At 41.6% G+C, this 20952-nt stretch overlaps 1 protein-coding gene across 4 annotated transcripts in view; it reads left to right on the forward strand.

The window, feature by feature from the left end:
- COG5 (component of oligomeric golgi complex 5) overlaps positions 1-20952 on the forward strand; it is a 216477-nt gene that overhangs the window by 180190 nt on the left and 15335 nt on the right. For all 4 annotated transcript variants that reach the window (XM_048499481.1, XM_048499483.1, XM_048499482.1 and 1 more), the window contains exons 15-18: positions 4241-4351; positions 7723-7785; positions 13718-13821; positions 15459-15696. In XM_048499481.1, the coding sequence (XP_048355438.1) occupies positions 4241-4351; positions 7723-7785; positions 13718-13821; positions 15459-15696 (516 nt within the window). The remainder of the gene's footprint in view (positions 1-4240; positions 4352-7722; positions 7786-13717; positions 13822-15458; positions 15697-20952) is intronic.

Raw genomic sequence — 20952 nt, forward strand, 5'->3', positions numbered from 1 at the left:
TCGCTGTTAGATTCAAATGTTGTTATATTTTGTAATCTGGTTACTGATTGACTAACTGATGTAATATTTTGTAGTCTGTACTGACTGACTGAAGGGTTTTTTGTCATACTTGTAACCCACCTTGAATCACAGTGAGATAGGTGGACTATAAATGGAAATAATAATAACAACACAATACACATTTCTAATATCTAAATTCCTTCTAATATCTAAATCAAATCTTTTTTAAAAATCTGGGTTTGTCTTATATGAAATGAAGCTCCTTTTGAATTGCTACAAACAATGAACAAGTGAACTTCAGTAAATGACCTGTTCAAATCCCACTTCACCCATTTTCTTGCTGGGTGGCTTTAGGCAAATCCCTGACTCCGATTCAATTTCTCATCTGGAATGTTGATTAATTGTGCTTGTCTATTATACAAGGTTGTTGGATGGATGATTCTGTTCCCTGTATGAAATAGTCACTTGGAAGAAGAGTTTATAAATAGTACTTTCATGAGTGCTGAAAAACTGGGATTCAAACTGTGGCATAGCGCCAATGGGGCGGGGCGGGGCACGACAGGGGCGTGGCCCGGGCATTACAGGGGTGCGGCATTCCTGGGCGGGGCTGTGGCAAGGATGCAGCCACTGCGCCGGTCCTTGGGCGGGAAACGAATGCATGCAGGCGTAGGCTGCCACGCATGCCGGTGCACCTCCTGCTAGACTGCTTCAAGTTCTGCACACTACTGCTGAGAGGAGGGGCATAACTAAGGCAAAAATCACGTGGCAAAATCACCAATTAGTAACCCCCTCTCGCCACACACAAATAATTAGTAACCTACTCTCGGGAACCTGCGAGAACCTGCTGGATCCCACCTCTGCCTTTATCCCCAAAGCAAGGCCCCTTCCCATTTTTCCAAGAATTGGTGATGCCCCAAGGTCTCAAGCCACCTGGCTTTCTGCCTCACAAGATAACGAAAGCAACATTGTTCTCATGGGACAAGAGGGCCAGGGGGAGCCTAGTTGTCTACAAATGTGTAAAGCCATAAAGCAAAGATCAAGGGAAGAATGCGCAGATGACAGTGGTTACATATAGCAGACTGGTTACATATATCTCAATAGCAGCAGCAATGTGTTATTTTAAGCTGGCACATGGTTCTGGGAATGCTTCTCAATCACCTAGCTAGCATGCCCGTGACAGTGGACTCAGTGGTATTCTATATCAATGTGATCCCTTTCCTTCCCAAACCACACCCTCACCAGATTCCTCCCCCCTAATGTCCAGTTATTTCCCAATTCAGATTTAGCAATCACTAAGGTGGTATAAAAAAAGTCATAAGTTTGTTTGAACTGCTTTCCCCTACTTTTCTAAAGGTTAATTGGCAGCTGTGCATGAAAGGGATTGCCCAAACTAGCCCTTTTCTGATTTATGGCACATCTTAAATTCTTGGAATCCAGATCACTTTCTCCCACAGGGTTCAATTTTAGTGCTTTTCTTGTTCTGGTTTTCTTCAAGTGTTGACTGAGGATGATTTATGTAGCCTCTCATGTAATTGCAGAATGTAATTGCAGCATTATCCTTTCTGGTATGAAGCGGCACAGTATGGTCACCACACAAAGTAAGGAGAAGTAGTTGGTCGCTTGCTATTCCTTCAGCACTTCTTTTTCCTTCCCTATCTCTGTCGTCGAAGGGAAATTGGTTAAACAGTGTTGTTCGTATCAACACTGTTCTTTTCTTTATTTTTAAAGTATTAACTTTTGCATGATAAATTCTACACTGAATCATTTTTAAATGCTTATGGGACAGCTTAAATAGACTCTAATTTATCTATTTTAGTAATTAAAAATATTTGAATGTTTGTGAATTATTTTTTGTGCCGTCAAGTTGCTTTCAGTGTCTTCAATGTCTATGAATCAATGTCTTCCAAAATGTTCCGTCATCAACAGCCTTGCTCTTGCAAATTAAACTCTATGGCTTGCTTTATAGTCAATCCATCTCATGTTGGATCTTCCTCTTTTCCTGTTGCCTTCAACCTTTCTTAGCATTATTGTCTTATCCAGTGCACTGACTCTTGTCTTCTCATTATGTGGGGGAAATATAAAAGCCTCAAGTTTCGTCATTTTAGCTTCTAGGGCAGTTCAGGCTTGATTTGATCTAGAACCCACTTATTTGGTTTTTTGGTGGTACACAGTATCCATAACACTCTTTTCCAGTGCTACTTTTCAAAGGAATCTACACCAGTGTGGTATAGTGGTAAAGAGCAGTGAACCAGGTTTGATTCCCCACTTATCGACATGAACAGAGGACTTTAATCTGGTGAACCGGGTTTGTTTTCCCACTCCTACACTTGAAGTGATGTTGGGCTATTCACAATTCTCTTAGTACTCTCTCAGCCCTGACTAACCAGCAAGGTGTGTGTTGTGGAGAGGGAAGGAAAGGAGTTTGTAGCAGCTTTGAGTCTCCTCACTGTTGAGAAAATTGAGGTATAAATGCAAACTCTTGGTTGCCGTCTCCCTTTGGTTGATGATAGACCCAAGAAATAGAAAGTCTTCAACAATTTCAGCTTCTTTATTGTCTCCCTAAAGCCAAGTAATTCTCCAGCAGTCATTAATTTTTCTCTACTTGATGTTCAGCTGTAGTCTTGCTTTGGCACTTTCTTCTTTAACTTATAGCAGTAATTAGTTATTATAGTAGTTATTATAGTAGTTCTCTTTGTGTACAAGTTGCTGGAATGCTGCATTTAGACTTTTGCTTCTGTTTCTATCACCTTTCAGTTTTCCTTTTCACCTGTCTTTAACAGTTTTAAGAATTTCCCCAGTCATCCATTTCAATGTAACTTTTAATTTCTTTTGGCCACAGGAAAGGACTTTGCACATTCTTCCTTGAACATATCTCTCATTTCAACCCACAGTTCTTCTAGTTTACATACACTTGAACTTAGTAATGCAAATCTGTTATTTTCATGGTCTTTAAACTCTTCAGGAATGTTGCTTCCTTTGTAGTTAATTATGTTAGAAGACGTTACCTTTTAGGGACAGAAGCAAGCCTGGAATGCTGTGGTTGCCTAGCAGTATCCACTGATGGTAGTCACTGCTTAAAGCTACACACTCTCCTTCCATGGTTTTTGTTGTTGTTTTTTAAACCCCCAAATCTTTTTTTTTTTAAGATTTCACATTTTCATGTAAACCTAGGGCACTTTTCAGGTTTGTAGAAAGACCTGTTGTCTATGCCAATAAAGGCTTGCTTCTTAAGAAAGACCTGTCCTTCCCATTCACAGCTCCAGGCCCCACATTTAAGTATCCAAAGATTTGGCCAACTCTGCTATTGGAATATAAGATGACGATACAATATAAAAATAATTGTCTAGGCAGTTTCTGAGACATTGAGAGAAAGAAATGTCTTCACTATATTGGGTACCATAACTTTTTTCAACGAATATATCACCATGCCTTTATGTCAGCAATTGTTTTTTGTTAACTGAAAACATGTTCCTGAATTTTTCTTACCAGTGAATGCCATTGGGAGGCTAGCAGTGGTTTAGTACATTGATGAATTGTGTGTTTACTGCTGAAGAGATTGCTTCTTGAGTTACATTTTCCAGTTGACTGCATGAACTCCATGAGACATTGCCAGTATTGAGTATTCATGGAAATAGAGTTGAAAGGAGTGGCTTCACAAATGTGCCCCCAAGTGTTAGATTTTTTTTCACTCTTCTATTATTATTCTTATTTATTAATTTTTGTATACCACCCAACCCCAAAAGGGCTCTCAGCAGTGTACAATAAGGCCAAAAGGCAAACAACAACATACGACAATACATAAATATAAAGAATACATTAAAAGTATTTGAAACAGTAGCAGTATCCCACATATTTATTGGCGGTGCCTGGTCCCACCCTCGGGACCAATGATGATATTCAACAGGTGGGGTTGTCCGGTTGTCAAATCCTGGGGAGCAGTCAGCAGGTGAGGACTTTTGTCTGCAGTTCTTTATGGACTTCCCTGTGGCATCTGACTAGCTGATGTTTGAAACAAGATGCTGGGCTGGATGGAACACCGTTTTGATCGTGCACGGCTATTTTTTTTGTTTTCATGTTAAAATGTAAGACGTTATTTTCCATAGGGGGGAGGGGGTAGTAAAAATTCCCAATTGGTTTTTTTAGCATGGAATTTTATTTTGCTTTTCATTCTATTTAAGAGGCAGGATGTGTGTGTTTGGATTAATATCCTTATATCGCATTCCTTATATCCTTTCTGCAGCTCTCTACACAAGGAGATGCCAGTCAAGTGATTGGACCATTAACTGAGGGACAAAGACGAAATGTTGCAGTAGTTAATTCACTGTACAGGCTACACCAGTCTGTTCTAAAAGTAAGTGCCAGCAATGTGGAAATACTTTTTTGTGGATTTTTGAGTTTAACTTTTCTGTATCAGTTCTAAATCAAATTGGAGAATTTGTACACAGTTTGTACACAGTTTGTTATAGAACTTCATTTATTAGATGTCTGTATGAGTGACTTGGTTGTACTTCTACCTAATAAGACTTGGATATGTTGTGGCCTTGTTGTTTTTGTTGATTGGTGCGTTTGATAATGTTGAAGGCTGGCACAGAGTTGGACCAGAGGATACTCTCTTGAATGCTCTTGATTAAGCTATATTTGCTGGAATAAGTAGAAAGCCCTGCTTAGTTCTTTGGCTAAGTCATAATAGGCTCCAAATAACATAATTTAATTGTGCTGAAATATTTGGTCGGGGTTTTGACTTTTCCTCTATTTAAACATCAGGTCCACAGGACGCCATCTTGCACTGTCCAGGCTGGATCCTGCAGACCTGTTCACTAGCAGAGGCACTTTCCTCTAGTGGAAAGCACTTTACCCAATACAGCATGTACTTCTGGGCTTCATGTGTTGAGGGAGATTCATCTACTTGAAGAAAGTTAGTAGAAGAATCAGTGGGATCCCAACCCTACGTATGGAAGGTGGCCTGTTTCAGAAGTACCCAGAGTTCTTTCAGCAGTTCCAGTGTTCTGCTTTTCAGATCCTGGCCATGTTATTCAGATTAGAAGCCCTATCCAAACAGCTCAAGAGAGGCAAATGTAAACTTTTTTTCTCATAAATCTGTACCATTAGGGATTAGGAATCAAATTGTATACAGACATCACGGAATATAAATCACTCATATAAATCTCTCATGTGTTTGGTACATTTTAGAACCCTTGGATTAAGTTGGTTGGAACCAGAGGCGTAGGTAGGGAAAATAGAGCCAGGACAAAATCTGAGTTTTCTGCCCTGCCCCCCATATAGGCAGCTCCCCCCACAACTAAAGAATGATTTTTTGTACCAGGTTATCTCAAAGTCGCCATCACATTATAGAACATGCCCCAACTCACAAATTAGAACACACCCAGGGGTCCTAGTTTAAACAACATTGAAATTGATGCTGTTTTAGGGTGGATTCCCCTCCCCAAACCAGCATCACTTTCAATGTTGTTTAGACTAGAGAGCCCAGATTCTCCTTTTAAATCCACTTAAAAAGAGACTCTGGGCTCCCCAGTTTAAACAACATTGAAACTGATGCTGTTTTGGGGTGGGGTGGGGGAATCCACCCTGAAGCAGCATCAAATTTAATGTTGTTTAGACTAGAGAGCCCAAATTCTCCCTTGAAATCCATACTGAAGCAGGTAGATTTAAAGGGACAATCAGGGGGAAAATTGAGAGTGCCTGTCAGAGAAGCAGTATTTAAGCTAGCAGTACCAACATTTCAGGCTATCTTTAGGAGACTCTCCTGATGATACCACCCAGTTTTGATGACGTTTCGTTCAGGGGGGTCCAAAGTTATGACCCCTCAAAGGGGTAGCCCCATCTACTATTAACTCCCATTGGAAACAATGGGGGATGGGGCACCCACTTTGGGGGTCCATAGCTTTGGACCTCCTGAACCAAACTGCACCAAACCTGGGCAGTACCTGCAGGAGACTGTCCTGATGATACCACACAGGTTTAGTGAGGTTTGGTTCAGGGTGGTCAAAGTTATGGACCCTCAAATGTGTAGCCTCATCTACTGTTAGCTCCCATTGGAAATAATGGGGATAGGGGCACCCCCTTTGGGGTCCACAACTTTGGACCTCTTAAAAAAAATTCACCAAAAGTGGGAGGTATCATCAGGAGTATCTCCTGAAGATAGCCTGAAATGTTGGTGTCACTAGTCTAAAGATTGGGTCCCTGCTGGCCTAAAACATCAAAAACACACAAAATGCTATGAGCCCAGGATTGTATGGCAGTAAATACCTGTGACAAAAAGGTTAAAAAATTACTCAGTTTTATTTCACTGTTAATATTATATGTAGTGTAATGTGTTTATTGTTTTCTGAGCTTACAATCCAGTTTTATTGTGTTTGCTTATTGTATATTCTGGATTCCTCAACCCTTTTAAACAGCTTTGTAGTTTTTGGAATTCTGACACGGGATGCAACCACAAATGGCTGCCAAAGGAAACAGAGCCAATCACAAATATTAAGGATTGATGTTATGCAAAATTCTAATAGTAACTCTTCAACATTTCAGGCAGAAGCTCTTTTTAAAGAGGATGCCTTCTATAATGAACATGTTTAAAATATTTTGTTGTATCTACATAGCTTGTCTTCAAGTAACTCAGTGAAGGTACTTGTGCTGTGGTAGCAGCTACTGCCAAATCAACTTTTTAAAAAATCTGCACAGCAAATCAGATCCAAGCCATGCTGAGCAAAATTCCCACCCACTTTCTAAAAACACTTGGAGGGCATCAGGAAAGGCATTGGTGGACACCATGGTGCCCACAGTCACCATGTGGGGCCCCATGGTATGTTCTATAACGTTTGTCATGCATTTTTAAAAATTGTAATGCATTTTGAGTCTCCAAGAAAAGCAGATTAGAAATGAAATCAATAATAACAGCATGGTGTAGTGGTTAAGAGTGGTGGATTCTAATCTGGAGGACTGGGCTTGATTCCCCTCTCCTTCTCATGAAGCCTGCTGGATGACTTCGTCCAACCACAGTTCTCACAGAACTCTCTTTGCCCATGCTGAGGCAGGCAATGGCAAACCTCCTGCAAACATCTCTTGCCTTGAAAACTCTACAGGATTGCCACAAGTCAGCTGTGACATGATGGTGCTCGAGCACACACATACACAACTTCAAATTTAACTTATTTTTGTGTCACAGTGGCACATCATGGCTTTTATTACATAGTTGTCAAATAATATTTATGCAGTGTTCACAGGGCGGGGGTGGGGGACAAAAAGGATTCCAATGTGCTTTTAAGAAGCGGGGCAGGAGGAGCTGTGAATTTATTCTGCTGTCACACCCTATCTCCTGTAAAGTCATACATAGTACTGGGGGTAAAAATTGCTACCTTTGGAAGGGGCTGGGACTAGAGATCTTCAAGTATTACAACAAGTCATACAGCAATCAACCCCTGGAGAAAATGAGTGCTTTGGGGGGGGGGGTGGAAGTTTAGACTCTACGGTGTATTATACCCTGCTAGGTACCTCCTCTGCCCAAACCCCACCCTTCCCAGACTGCATGCTCAGATCTCCAGGAATTTGCCAACCCAACCCTAATTGGGTTTGAGGCCTCAAGCAGACATTTTGCAGCTTCCACCCTAGAGCCATTGTTGATATCATATAAATGTAGTAGAAGTAGATGAGCATTGGCTTGCTTTGGGCCTCAGTATAAGAATAATAGTTGTTCTGGATGTTTTTCAGGTAGTCTCCAACCAGAGTGCATTTCCAGCAGCTTCTGAGCAAACTATTAGCACAGCCTTGAAGGTAGGTGAATATTAGCCTGATACAAAGGCAGATTTTGATATCTATTGTATTTTTTCCACAATTAAAAATAAACCACATTCCCTCCTTAGTAATATTTGTATTTCATTTTCTTATCAAAGTTCTGGCAGTAATTCTTATCTGTATTATGTGAAGATGAACAGATTTTCAAATTTAGGGGAGGTTCTTGTACAGTTTGGTGTTTACAGGCCATTCTTTCTGTCTCTTCCCTCATCTTCCAACCCTTCTTGCTTTATGCTGTGCTTGCATATTTAACTAGAGGCAGTTGTTCTCTACTCTCTTTCTTCAAAGGTCTGCCCAGTCCTGCCCAGTCCTGCATTCCATGTTGTTCACCTGCTGCCTTAGAGATATTTCAGTCTACTGGTGCTTTCTGTCTCTCTTCTTGGGCCTCCACATGACACCTGAAAACCTTGATCTTCAATAGCATATTATTAATTAATTAGTGTACTGTTCTTAGACTATATTGGTCTGCAGAGGCAGTTAATTTCAAAAAATAATTTTAAAGAAAACACAACTGAAAATATACAGAACAGTAGCAAATTGTGGTCCTAAAATACCCATTATACCCTAAGGGAATGTTGTGCATTGCCTCCACACAAATAAGTATTTTACACATAAGTCATTTGAAGCACTTTGAAATGCCATAGATTTCAGTGGAAGAGTTCATCATGTCCTTAAAGTTGCCATCTGAGAAGTTTAAAACTTTGAATAGCAGTTATATCATGCCCTTAATATTTTACTTAGTACGTTGCACAGGTTGAATAAGTTTTTACATTTTCTTTTACATTTGATTAAATTAACAGAACCACACATACTACACAGAAGGAAAAATATGTGTAAGCAAAAGGCTCCTTCCTCATTGGATTTTTCCTCACCTTTTTCTGCCTATAGCAGCCCTTTGAGACCCCCCCTCCCAAAAAAGGTATCATCAAGTGTCATAAGATGCCTGCAGCTAAAAAAATCCATCAAACATGGAAGGTTACTGTACAGAGAGGCAAAACTGCTTTCATAACAATAAACATCTTGCTCTACGTTGCGTCTTCCTCCAGTGGAAGAGTGAAGCGGAAGCAGTTTTTCTTAACTGGAGTCCTCCATGCCTAATGACTTTTGGTATGTGGGGGTCCTATGCCCCTCCCCTTAATTTGTCACCCCTGTTCTTAGTGGCTTTTTGTCAACACAGATACTTCAGCAATGTCTTTTCATTGGTGTCTTGGAAACTAAAACTGGTACAAAATGTGGCCCAATTCCTGTTGATGGCTGTATGGCACATGTAACACGAGTTCTGAAACAGTTCTTTTGGGCTTGGTTTATTGTGCTGCATTGCTCCCTACAAAAAAGTAGAGTATGCATTTATAAATAAATGTCATGGATAGGAACAGTGGTAAGCTTGCCATAATAACCTAGTTTTCCCTCCATGTAAAGGTGAAAACAAAAATATAAATTAAAAAATGGCAGTTGGAAAATAACTGAAAAGCTAATGTTTCTGTTTGTACCAAATTCTAGAAATAGTTGTTAAATCAGATCAAACTTTTCTACAGAACTACGCTGCTACAAGTGATCTCTACTTTGTTTGACCCATACAATCCCATAAGCAGGGCTGGGAAGATTTCCAGCCAAGCAGCACAACAGGATATGTTTACCGTATATACTCATGTATAAGTCAAAATTTTCAGCATATTTTTAATGCTGAAAAAGCTCCCCTCAACTTATATGCGGGTCATTAAACATTGTTGTGTGTTTTTACTTTGCTGGCCAGCAGGGGGCGCAGTTTTTATGCTAGCGGCACCAAAATTTCAGGGTACCCAGATGACACTCCTGATGATACCAGCCAAGTTTGGTAAATGTAGATGGGGCTACCCTTTTGAGGGTCTATAACTTAAGACCCTCTGAACCAAACTTCACCAAACCTGGCTAGTATCATCAGGAGAGTCTCTTTATGATACCAGCCAGGATTGGCGAAGTTTGGGTTAGGGGATCCAAAGTTATTAACCCCCAAAGGGGGTGCCCCATTCCCCATTGTTTACAATGGAAGCTAATAGTAGATTTTCCATTTCTGATAATATCCCTCTTAAAATCTAAGTTGGGTTACATTTGGACATACAGATGAGGAGGAGGAATCCAGTTTTGAAGGATTTTAACTCTTATGTTTTAGCTTGGTTGCTGATTGAGCTAAGGTTTTTGTACTTTTACAGTTATTGTTGAGATTATATGTATTGTTCTTGTATATTTCGACCCTCACTTTTCCAATTTCTTACAGAGCTGCAGTTTACTGTTTTTTTCTTTTGAAATAAATATTCAAAAAAACATTTAACCTACTGGATGTAATTTTATTGTGTATCTATTTTTTATTTTTTGAAATTTTACTCAGTAGCTTCCCACCCTGTCGACTTATACACCTATCTCAATAAATTTTTCACCCAGTTTTTTGTGTCGGAAGTAAAAAATAGGTGCCTTTCGAATTTTATATGCTGAGGTCGCACTTCTACCACGAAAGTATATATGGTAATTCATCTTCATGGTATTCTGTGAACTCCCCACACTGGAACTGTGCTTGTGCAGGCCTGTCACAGAAAGGTCTTAAAACTTTCTTTCTGCTCTGCAGCTCTAAAGAGCACTCCCTCCCCCCATTCCCTCAGAAGGGAAAGTTCCCACCCAAATGGTCACATGATGGAAGGGGGAGTAGTGCTCTTTGCTCAGTTCTTCTTTCACTGCCATGGACGGAGGAATTTTGGTCTTCAGCTCTGCTGATTCTTCACTTTACATCAGGCTTCAAGCCCTGTGGGGTTATTTTTCATCAAAATCTGAGGTTTAACTCTTCTACCGTGGAAGTTAAGAAGAACTCTGCCCTTTTCAAGAAGTGTGTGACTTGAGTTTTGAAAATGGCTGATGTCATTGATTGCCTCTAATGCCTGGGTGAGGCACAAGCTTCCTGCAAGGCCTGGGCATCTCCCTCACCAAAGGCAGCCCTACATGAAAAGTCTCTGGCTCTTTTGGGTGCTTTAGAACTAGGAGAGAAGAGGACTCGTTCACCAACCTCCAACATTGTATGAAAAGTTTCTGGCTCTTTTGGGCACTTCAGATCAAGAGGGGGAGGAGGCATGTTCCCTAGCCTCCATTCTGTTCCTTCCCATTGCACCTTGAGGCTTTCTTTGCCACGGCTGCTTCAGAGCCCTCTCAAAAAAAGGGTCACAAAAGGAAGAACAGCAATCATCAATTAAAAGATGATTCTTCTATGAAAAAGGTCATCTCCCCCACCCAGGCAATTGGTGGATAAAAAAGAACTCTCACCGACAATCACCATTGAGTTTTCTCCAATGCCAAGAGGACATGGTCCAAACATGCGCTTGTCATTGAGCCTTTTGAGGCTCGCCACCAACATTTGTTGCCAGTGAATTATCATCATCAAGATACTCTCACCCTGAGTTTTCCCCAGGGCTGGTTTCATCACCTTTGAGCTGTCAGGCCAGCAGCTTCTCACCATCTGACCCACCCATCTCCAGATGACAGAGTTACAGAGGTTTTACAGCAGCCCTTTCAAAGTAGTCCCTCCAATGTTGCAACCTGGGTCTAGACCTCAGTGATCTTAATTGGGAGTTCCTCGCTGCAGTACCCTCTGTACTTCTATCTGCAGTTTTTGGAACCATGGGGCCATCGTCACTCTTGATGCCTGACTCCAGTGTTTTCAGTGTCGAGTGACCACGCTTGTCGCCAACACGGCATCTAGATGCATCATCATCAATGCATTCCATTTGCCACGGCAGTCTCTTCCCTTCATTTGAGAACTGGGACTCTCATCTACCTCTGAACCCACTGTATCACTCATCCTCCTCCGGCTGGTCTGGAACCATGGGTTTGTACAGGGAGAACTGCAAGCTCCTTTACAGGCACCTACAGCCAAGCTCCATGAAACAGGGTGGGAAGTCAACCTTCCCTTCACAATAAGGGGATGGATCTAATTATCAAAAGTTCTATACAGCTACTGTCCTGGAACCACAGATGGATGCCTTTATATGCTAATTTTCTTGTGGGATACAATGGGTCGTGGCCAGATAAGCCTGAAGCACGGGCTAATCTAGTTCCCCAGATAAGCCTCCACAGTTCAAGTGGCAGAGCGCGGAATCAAACCCGGTTGTACAGATTAGAGTGCACCTGCTCTTAACCACTACGCCAATGCTGCAGGGAAGTCCCAGGATGACTCTACTACAAGGGCGTCCTGATTATGACTCCACCACTTTATCATGCACATAGTCATGAATGGCTCCCTGTCCAGGTGGAAGGGCCCACTGTGAAGATTGAGTGTTCAAGGTTTGTGATCAACTACTGCAAGTTTCTTTTCATATTAATCTGCTCAACCTTGGGGCAATCAGGAATACCCTTATTTTGATTTCAGGCATGTTGGCCAGGATAGATGCCCAGATCCGCACAGACAAAATGACTGCTGTGTGTTACATAAACAGGCAGGACAGTTCAGCCACCATACGTCAGGGCTAGAAGTTCTCTGATCTGGAAGTGGCCCAATTCCTGTTGGCCATTCAGGTCTCTGGCATTCAGAACATCATAGTTGACAAGCTGAATTCAACTGGGATTTGAACAAGCTGAACCAAGTTTGGTCAAGGGCAGACATGGACACACGGGATGCATTCATAATCCACTGGAATGTAGATTTCCTTTATCTCTTCCCACCTTTCACTCTACTGGATGAAGTGGTAGCCAGAGCCCAAGCTGACAAGACCTGGAGAATTCTCACCACCTCTCATTGGAGTGGACATCCTTGGTTCCCAAACCTGAAATCTTTCTTCAGATTGTTACCACCTCCTGACCTTCTTAGGGTGGCATGCCTGGTGCACCATGGCATGCAAGCTGTCCGCCTAACTGCATAGCTGCTTCAGCCTTACAAGACTGGCCTGACAGGATAAAGGCAGTTCTCTTAGTATCCAAAAAAGAGCCCACCAGGAAGTCCTTTGTCTACTGGTGGGACCTGTTTTATTTTGTGGGTACAAGGGGAAAAACGTACCAGAATTGGGTGACTTACCTCATATTTTGATTATCTCATTCACTTTAGAGACCCCAGTCTACCCACCTCCTCAATTGAAGTACATCTTTTTGCTGTTCCATCATTTCAGCTTGTTTAGATTCTTTTTACTCATTGGCTCACCCCCTCTGCAAGGCATTTCTCAAGGGGTTTCAAAACAGGCGCCCTCGTGTTAATAAAACTGTGCCCCAGTGGAATTTGGCTTGGGATCTCACTGGGTTAGGGGAATCCCCTTTAGACCTATGGTGTAGTGGGATTGGTTACTCCTGTCTTATAAGACCAACTTCTTCATGACCATCACCTCTGCTAGGAGGTTGAGAGACCTGCAGGCTCTCAGGTGTGATCCACATTCAGTATTTCCACCAAGAAAAAGTTCTGCTATGCCTCAGCCTGGAACATTTGCCTAAGTTGGTCTCAGCATTCTTGTCTAGCCGTGACAGTCATAGGAGAACTGAGGGAAGAGCACTCCTCCCTCTCCCATCATGTGACTATTTGGGCAGGAAGGAAAGTTCCTGCCCAAATAGTCACATGATGGGAGAGGGAGGAGTGCTCTTCCCTCAGTTCTCCTATGACTGTCACGGCTAGAGGGAGGGGAAGTGACTGCTCTTTAATGAAAGCTTGAAAATCTTTTTGTGTCAGGCCTGCACTAGAGCAGTCCCCATGTAGGGCTACACAGAAACCCACTCAATGAACTACAGTTGGACAGGTAAGTGCAATGCTGAATTTTTATCTATAATGGATCATGCCACAAAACAGCACTTTTCAAAGTTAACTGATCAAACATTTCATAGTTTTATTGCTCCTTGGTACCCGTGGGGTATAAACATGTGTTTATTTTCCTTCTTGGTTATTTTCTGACCTTGGCTATATATTTCCTTATAGACAGTCCATGATTTGATGGGCAATGCTGTGCAACCTTTACTGAACTCAGTTGGAGACTCGATAGAAGCTATAATCATCACCATGCATCAGGAAGACTTTTCTGGGTAATGGATTTACTACTTCAGTGTTATCTTAGGCGTACATATGATAGGTCCATCCTGGGAAAACCAGAAATTAACATCAGTGACTTCAGACCAGAAGTGCCAACCTCAGCAGTTCAGTCTATATTCTGGTCTTCAGTTTAGGAAGCTGCAGTAATTCTGGCTCTTCATCTGTAAACAATTCACTTATTTCTTTGCCTAATAAGGAAGACAAATCAATACTTTTCCAAAATGAAAAATGAGAAGAGCAAAAAGGACCAAACCACCCTCATTATTCTTGTTTAAATTGTGAGAAATTTAAACTGTGTTGTCTGCTTGAATATACAATAAATTGTGACAACTGATTGAACTTTTTTTTAGAAGTTTGGGATTTTTTAGTGGGTTCAGTCCCACAAATCCATTCTATTAGCAGAGAGGCTTTCCTCTAGTAGACACCAGAGGAAAGGTCTTCCTGGTAGTGAAACATTTAAGCAGGATCTAACTTTCCCTCCCACAACATAAAATTAAATCAGAAAACAGATACTTGCTGTAATGTTGATAGTTTTCAAATCATCCGTCATGAGGTTCTGGGAAAGATGCAGCATAGTCTTCATTATGTATTTCAAGCCCAGATGTTTCTTTGTTAACAGACTGATTTGTCAGGTGAGCAGGAATGCCAGTCATCAGGTTAGTGCAAATTAGGGCCAGAAATTCCAGATGCTTGTTCTAATTTTTGTATCACAGATAAGCTATAGGGTTAGGGATTTGGACTTTCCAAAGGCTATAAAGTGAGGTGAGTGTGACTTTCCTCAGGTATGTGATGCAATAGGCCAGTGGTGTGAACCTTTGGCACTCCAGATGCTATGGACTACAATTCCCATCAGCCCCTGCCAGCATGGCCAGTTGGCAGGGGGTGATGGGAATTGTAGTCCATAACATCTGGAGTGCCAAAGGTTCGCCACCACAGCAATAGGCTAGGAGACCATCAGGCATTTGAGTTGTCTGTTGAATAACCCAGGCAGCTACCCTGTGATCAACTCCAACAATAAGGTCCAGATTTTCCAAAATGTTAAAGAGAAGATTATTTCCTGTTATTGGAGGAGGTGGCAAGCAAGGGACTTAGCCATTGTCATGAATCATTCAGACATAACCATGGGCTCCTCTGCCCCTATTAGCTCCCTGTTTTGCTTTCCTCTGTTGCTCTTTGGAAAACATTGTAGTGTTATGAACTGGAATTAAAACAGTTGAAATAACTAAGACTGCATTCAGACATCTTACTGAACCTTGATTAATCAAAAACATTCACAAACATAATTTGTTCCTGGGCTCAAGCGCACGTGTCCCCTTTGTTCCTGGGCTCAAGCACACGTCTTTCCCTTTGCCCCTTCCCTTCTTATACAGAGAACTATGGTTAAAAACCATGGGAAAGTGGAAGGTTACCCTCAGAACAGCAATAACGTTATATTCAGTATTTGGGATTTAGCTTCAGGGGGAACCCTTGTGGTTCAAGATTAAAATAGGACACTCAAACACATGCCACTATCGCAATCATTGTTCTGGGGATAAAAGGAAACACAGCATAGACACAGACAGATCTCATCGATTTGTATTGGTTATGAACAGGAAAGTAACACTTTTCTTTGCTCTGCTTCTCCTGGTAGATCACTGCCTACTTCAGGAAAGCCTGATGTTCCTTGTTCGCTTTACATGAAAGAGCTGCAGGGCTTTATAGCTCGAGTAATGAACGACTACTTCCGACACTTTGAATGCTACGACTTTGTTTATGAGAGCACGGAAGCAATTGCACAGAGAGCTATTGAACTTTTCATTCGCAACTCCAGCCTGTTACGGTCTCTGGGTGAAGGAGGAAAGATGCGGCTTGCAGCTGACTTTGCACAGGTAAGCGAAGGAAGACAGGCCTCAGTTTCTATTTGCTCACATCTTGAAGGAAGAATGTACATTCCAGCACACACAAACACACACTGGCGCAGTGTCCCATATTGTAGTCCTATATTACAATTTTATCCGAGCCTTTCTCCAAAAGTGTAGGGCAGCATACAGGGTTCTCCTGCCTTCCTCCATTTTATACACTTAGCATCCCTGTGCGGTTGATTATGTTGAGAAAAAGTGATTGGCTCAAGGTCACCCTCACTTTGCTTTTTTTTGCAAAATTTATCTCCCAAACGTGCCTTCATCACAGCTGCTATGGCTGCTAACAGATTAAAAACATATATAATAAAATATGTCTTAAAAACTATTAAAACCAAACAAAAATGCACCATTAAAACAATCACAATTAGGCTTGAAATTCACATACAAAAACATAAAAACAATTAGAACATATGATATCTAAGTGGGGGAGTCCAGTTCAGTACACTCACCTCTTCACTCGCTCAGACCCACCCACCTCACAAGGTGCCTGTTGTGGGGAGTGGAAGGGAAAAGAGTTTGTAAGCCCCTTTAAGTTTCCTTACGGTTGAGAAAAGCAGGGTATAAATCCAAAACTACTCCTCCTCCTCCTCCTCTTCCTCCTCCTCCTCCTCCTCCTCCTCTTCTTCTTCTTCTTCTTCTTCTTCTTCTTCTTCTTCTTCTTCTTCTTCTTCTTCTTCTTTGTCTTCTTCTTCACTATTTCAACTTTCCGCCCTCCTGCATTTTTCCATATTCTGCAAATGAAAAAAGAGGCTTCAGAAAGCAAGATGCTTCAGACATTACTATTAATTTCAATTTCAATTCAATTTCACTTTATTACAGTCAAAGACCAGCAAATTACAGTCAGGGACCGACAAATTCTATAAACATTACTATTAAAAAGATAGTCTGTTTACAATTTCCATTATAACAGCACAGCTGATTCACACATTTCAACCAGATGTGTTCTGGGAGTTTCATTCTTGGTTTCCCAGAGGCACACTTTGCATCCCAGAGACCCAATTTGCATCAGGCCCATGGTGGGGAGAGGTCTTAAGCATTCCTCCATGTTTTTCTCAACCTGAAAACTGCCCTGGGAGCCACTACTGCCCCTTTGAGGCTGCAGGTAAATTTCTGTGAGGGAAACAGTAGCTTCCCAAAGCCATTTCAAGTCCGAAAAATGTGACTGAGGGGCTTAAGCCCCTTTCCCCCATGTATATGATCTAAATCAGACCTGCATGCTCCTGGGAATTCCTGGGAATTCAGTTCTAAACATGGAACTCCCAGCACACATCTGATCAGAAGTGCTTGTGATATCCTAATGGGTGCCATGAGGACTTTGTAATGTGTGACTATGGTGATCCTGGTAAATATAGCTGTGATTCAAATACCCAAATATAGGTGTCACAGTGTGTCACAGACTTCCCTCTGCAATGCACCTCTGAAGATGACAGCCACAGATGCAGGCAAAACGTTAGGAACAAGATCCACCAGACCACGGCCACACAGCCTGGAAAACCCACCACAACCAGTTATATTCTTGTTCCCTAACAAGATTTTCCTAATCTCTTGATCTGGATCCTAATTATTTTGATATTTTTTTATTATTCAAGTTTTCTTTTACCTGAAAACATATCAGCATTATTTACTGTAGTTATTGACTGCTCACTAGAATGAGAAAAGGATCGCTAATCCCTGTAGCAGCAGTGTCCTGGGAGAGAAGTTTTATAGAAGCCTGCAGAATGTCTTCCTCCTCTTCTGCTTGTCTTGGTTTTGTTTTGATTCTCTCTGGATCTTCTCTTTCTCAGTATTGCTCCTTTTCCTTCTTGATGTGGAACTTCTTTTTTAAAAGAAAGCTGGCATCTTGGTATTTGGTCCCCTGGGATTTTCATGTTGCCTCCCTTCTGTTTGAGCTGCTGGTCCCAATTTTACACCTTCACCTTTGGCTGGCTGTTTTAGCAGGGAAGGAAGTACATTCTCACTCAACTCTTCCTGAAAGTACAGAAATTATTAGGTCTCTTCAAAATCATCCCTGGCATTTGATGCACCTGCAATACAAAACAGCTTATTGACTAGAATGATTTGAAATGAAATGGTTGATCACCCTTCCTTCAAAAGAAAGGAAAAGACAACAATGCCAGGAAAAAAGGAAAGGAAAAGACAACAGTGCCAGGAGAAATTGAAGGCAGTTGGAAAGAAGGCAGTTGAAAAGGCAGTTGAAAAGACCTAACATGAGAGATGGATTGATTCAATGAAGGCATGGCTACATTGATAAATGAAGGCATGGCTCTCGGTTTGCAAAAGGGTTGTCTGTGATAGAATGTCTTGAAGGTCATTAATTCATAGGGTTGCCATAAGTAGAAAGCAACTTTGAAGGCACATAGTACAACATACAGATCACTTTGAAAAGCTGCTATTTGGTATCTATGTAGCAGAGGACCTGCTGATTGTTCGAAAAGTACAGAAGAGAAGAGGGAATTTCTATGCCTTGTAATTAGAATGGGGTTTTAAGGGCTTTTCCAGAACAGTACGAAAGCTGAGTGCAATCTTGGTACCTATAGAGTCTGAAACATTCTAGATCAGTAGAGAATACTGAAAAGAGGATATCTTAAACAGAGCCTGGATTGTGATTTTTTTTGCTCAGATGATATAATACAGTACAGAACAAACAAGTGGGGAGAATAAAGGGTTGTGGGATTTCTGTTTACAGATGGGTGGGGTGGGGGTGGGGAGAGCACTTCTGATAGCAGCTAGGAACATGCAGTGGTTGAGGAGCCTGTGTCTGGTTTGCAGAATCCATGATTCTGTTATTTTTTTATATAATAGGACCACCGTTACAAACAAGGCAACTAGGTTATGGCTAAAAGTAAATGAAAAGCATGCAGCTAAATTGACGGGACTTTCAGCTGCCTTGTATAAACCTTGTATTGTTTGATGCATCATAAGATAAAAATAGTTTTTGAAAATGTTGTTTTACATTTGGACTGCCTCAGTGATGCTGGATTCCTTCTATCTTGAAGAATCATTATTAAGCTACTGTTTATCCAGCTCCTTTTTGATGAAAATTCTAAATTGCCTCATATTACAAAATAAGATATTAGACATATGCAGAGTGTGGTGTTTGACTGGGGGCAGAGTCCTGCTTATGGATACCAATTTCACCTTATCCAGAACTAAGCAAACGCTTTCTTAGGGTGATTTGTTTTCTTTTTAATGTTCCAGAGAACTGAAGCCAAACTCCAGAGCCTCAGGAAGATAAGCCATGCAGACTCTGTTGTTTAACTGTGTGCTTGGGGAAGCTTTTCAGTCTGATCATAAACAGCCTGTGCAATTCTCTGTAAGCTCTATCTTCCCTCCTTTCTATTTCCTTGCTCTTTTTAACTTATGGGGAGCCAAAAAAACCCAATTGCCCTCCCTAAAGCCTCAGTGTGAAATAAATCTGCATAATGCAAATACAAGCCAGGCAAATGTGTGTTGTGAAGCAGGTAATTACAGATTTCATCAGCATCACAAGGCCTGTTGTGTGCCAGGTTGAGCATGCGCATTTAGCATCAGCAGCGTACCTGAACTCTCACACATCTGCAGAGATAGGAGCCTGAAAACATTTGCAATCCCCTACCAGTTTATCTCACAGTATTCCCACCTGCCTGAGAGAGAGATCTGAGAACAGGTATGCAGACATTTAATTTGCTAGCACTCTGTTCTCTCTTGAAAATTGGTGTCGCTCACGGCATGAGTGTCAGTCAGTGAGGAAGCTAATAGAAATCTGTTTTTAATACATCACATTTTAGAAAAGGTCCCTTTTAATAAGGAAAATAATCACTTGTTCTGCGCTCATGGCTATACTTTTGAACATTCAGGGATAGCCTGATAAGGATTTGTTGGGGTCAGTGAAATATTCTGAAATGACATTTTCCTGACATTTATGCACACCGTGAGGCATCAGCTGGGAATTGATGTGCCTTCTGACATACTCATTATGAAGAGCTTTTTTGCTGTTATAACAAAGCTAAGTGCACTAAGGTTACAGTAATTTAGAGTATTTTAGGTTGCGTTCAAAGATACATTGCTGGAAGTCATATCTTGGCCTTTAAACGTGATGCTTCTCTGAATGATTAAGAGCATGAAATGTGAACATGATGGAGTCAAACAGTGGAAGAAAAACTGGTTTTTCAGTACCTGGCACCAAAATTATGGCTATTTAGACATCTCACCATAGTCAGGAAAGCAGTAGAGATATGTGATTAGAAAAGATAATAATTAGGCTGATATTAGGTGGAATAAGTCGGAACCTTCAAGAAGCTTGCAGAAGCAGCTGTCCTATTCACCCCACCGTTGCTTTCTCTCCTTTCCCCCACTTGTCACTCATTCTCCCTTCTGCCATCCCTTTTTTCTCCTCCATGCCTATCACTTTCTCTTTCTGCCACCCAGCCCTATCCCTCTGCCTTTTTGCCTCCCAACCTCCCACCAGCTTCCTCTTCCTTTCCCAGGCAGTAGCAATGCCAATGGCACTATGAGCCACCCATTTGCTTTCCCCACTCGCCAAATGGTGCAGCAGTGGTGGCATTAGCTTTTCTCCCAGAATGACAATGGACATCCCAACTACAGAGATCATGTCTCCTTAGGGTTGCCAATTTAAACTTTAAAAATCCTGGAGATTTAGGGGTGGAGCATTGGGAGGGTGAGACTTGAGGATGAAAGCAATCTCATTAGGTGAACTGATTTCTGTCATCTGGAGAACAGTTATAACTCCAGGTGATCTCCAGCCCTCACCTGACAATTGGCAATTCCTAGTCCCTGCTGAAGGAACTAGCTGCATTGGAGTCTATGGTATTATATCCTTCTGAGATGGGGACTAAAGAAGCTTACATTATTCTTCTCTCCTTTCTATTAGCACAACAACCCTGTGAGGTAGATTAGGCTGCAAGTAGGTGAACTGATCCTAAATCCAGTGAGCTTCCACAGCAAGATAAGGATTTGAACCTTGCTCTTCCAGCCCCTGCTCTGAAACTCTAACCTCTGTACGCCACTGGCTTTCAGAGGGTGGCAGCTTTTGAACAAGCAGTCAGGCCTAATGGAATCATGCAAGTCAGGTGATATGTTGGCCAGAGATTGCTGCCAAGTCTAAGGTTGCCAGCCTCCTGGTGGGATGTGCAGTTCTCCCAGAATTACTGCTGAACAGATGACAGAAATCTGTGTCCCTGAAGAAAATGGCTTTTCTGGAGGGTGGACTCTATGAAACAATAT

This window comes from Sphaerodactylus townsendi, linkage group LG06, assembly GCF_021028975.2.
Source record: "Sphaerodactylus townsendi isolate TG3544 linkage group LG06, MPM_Stown_v2.3, whole genome shotgun sequence".
NCBI classification, from domain to species: domain Eukaryota; kingdom Metazoa; phylum Chordata; class Lepidosauria; order Squamata; family Sphaerodactylidae; genus Sphaerodactylus; species Sphaerodactylus townsendi.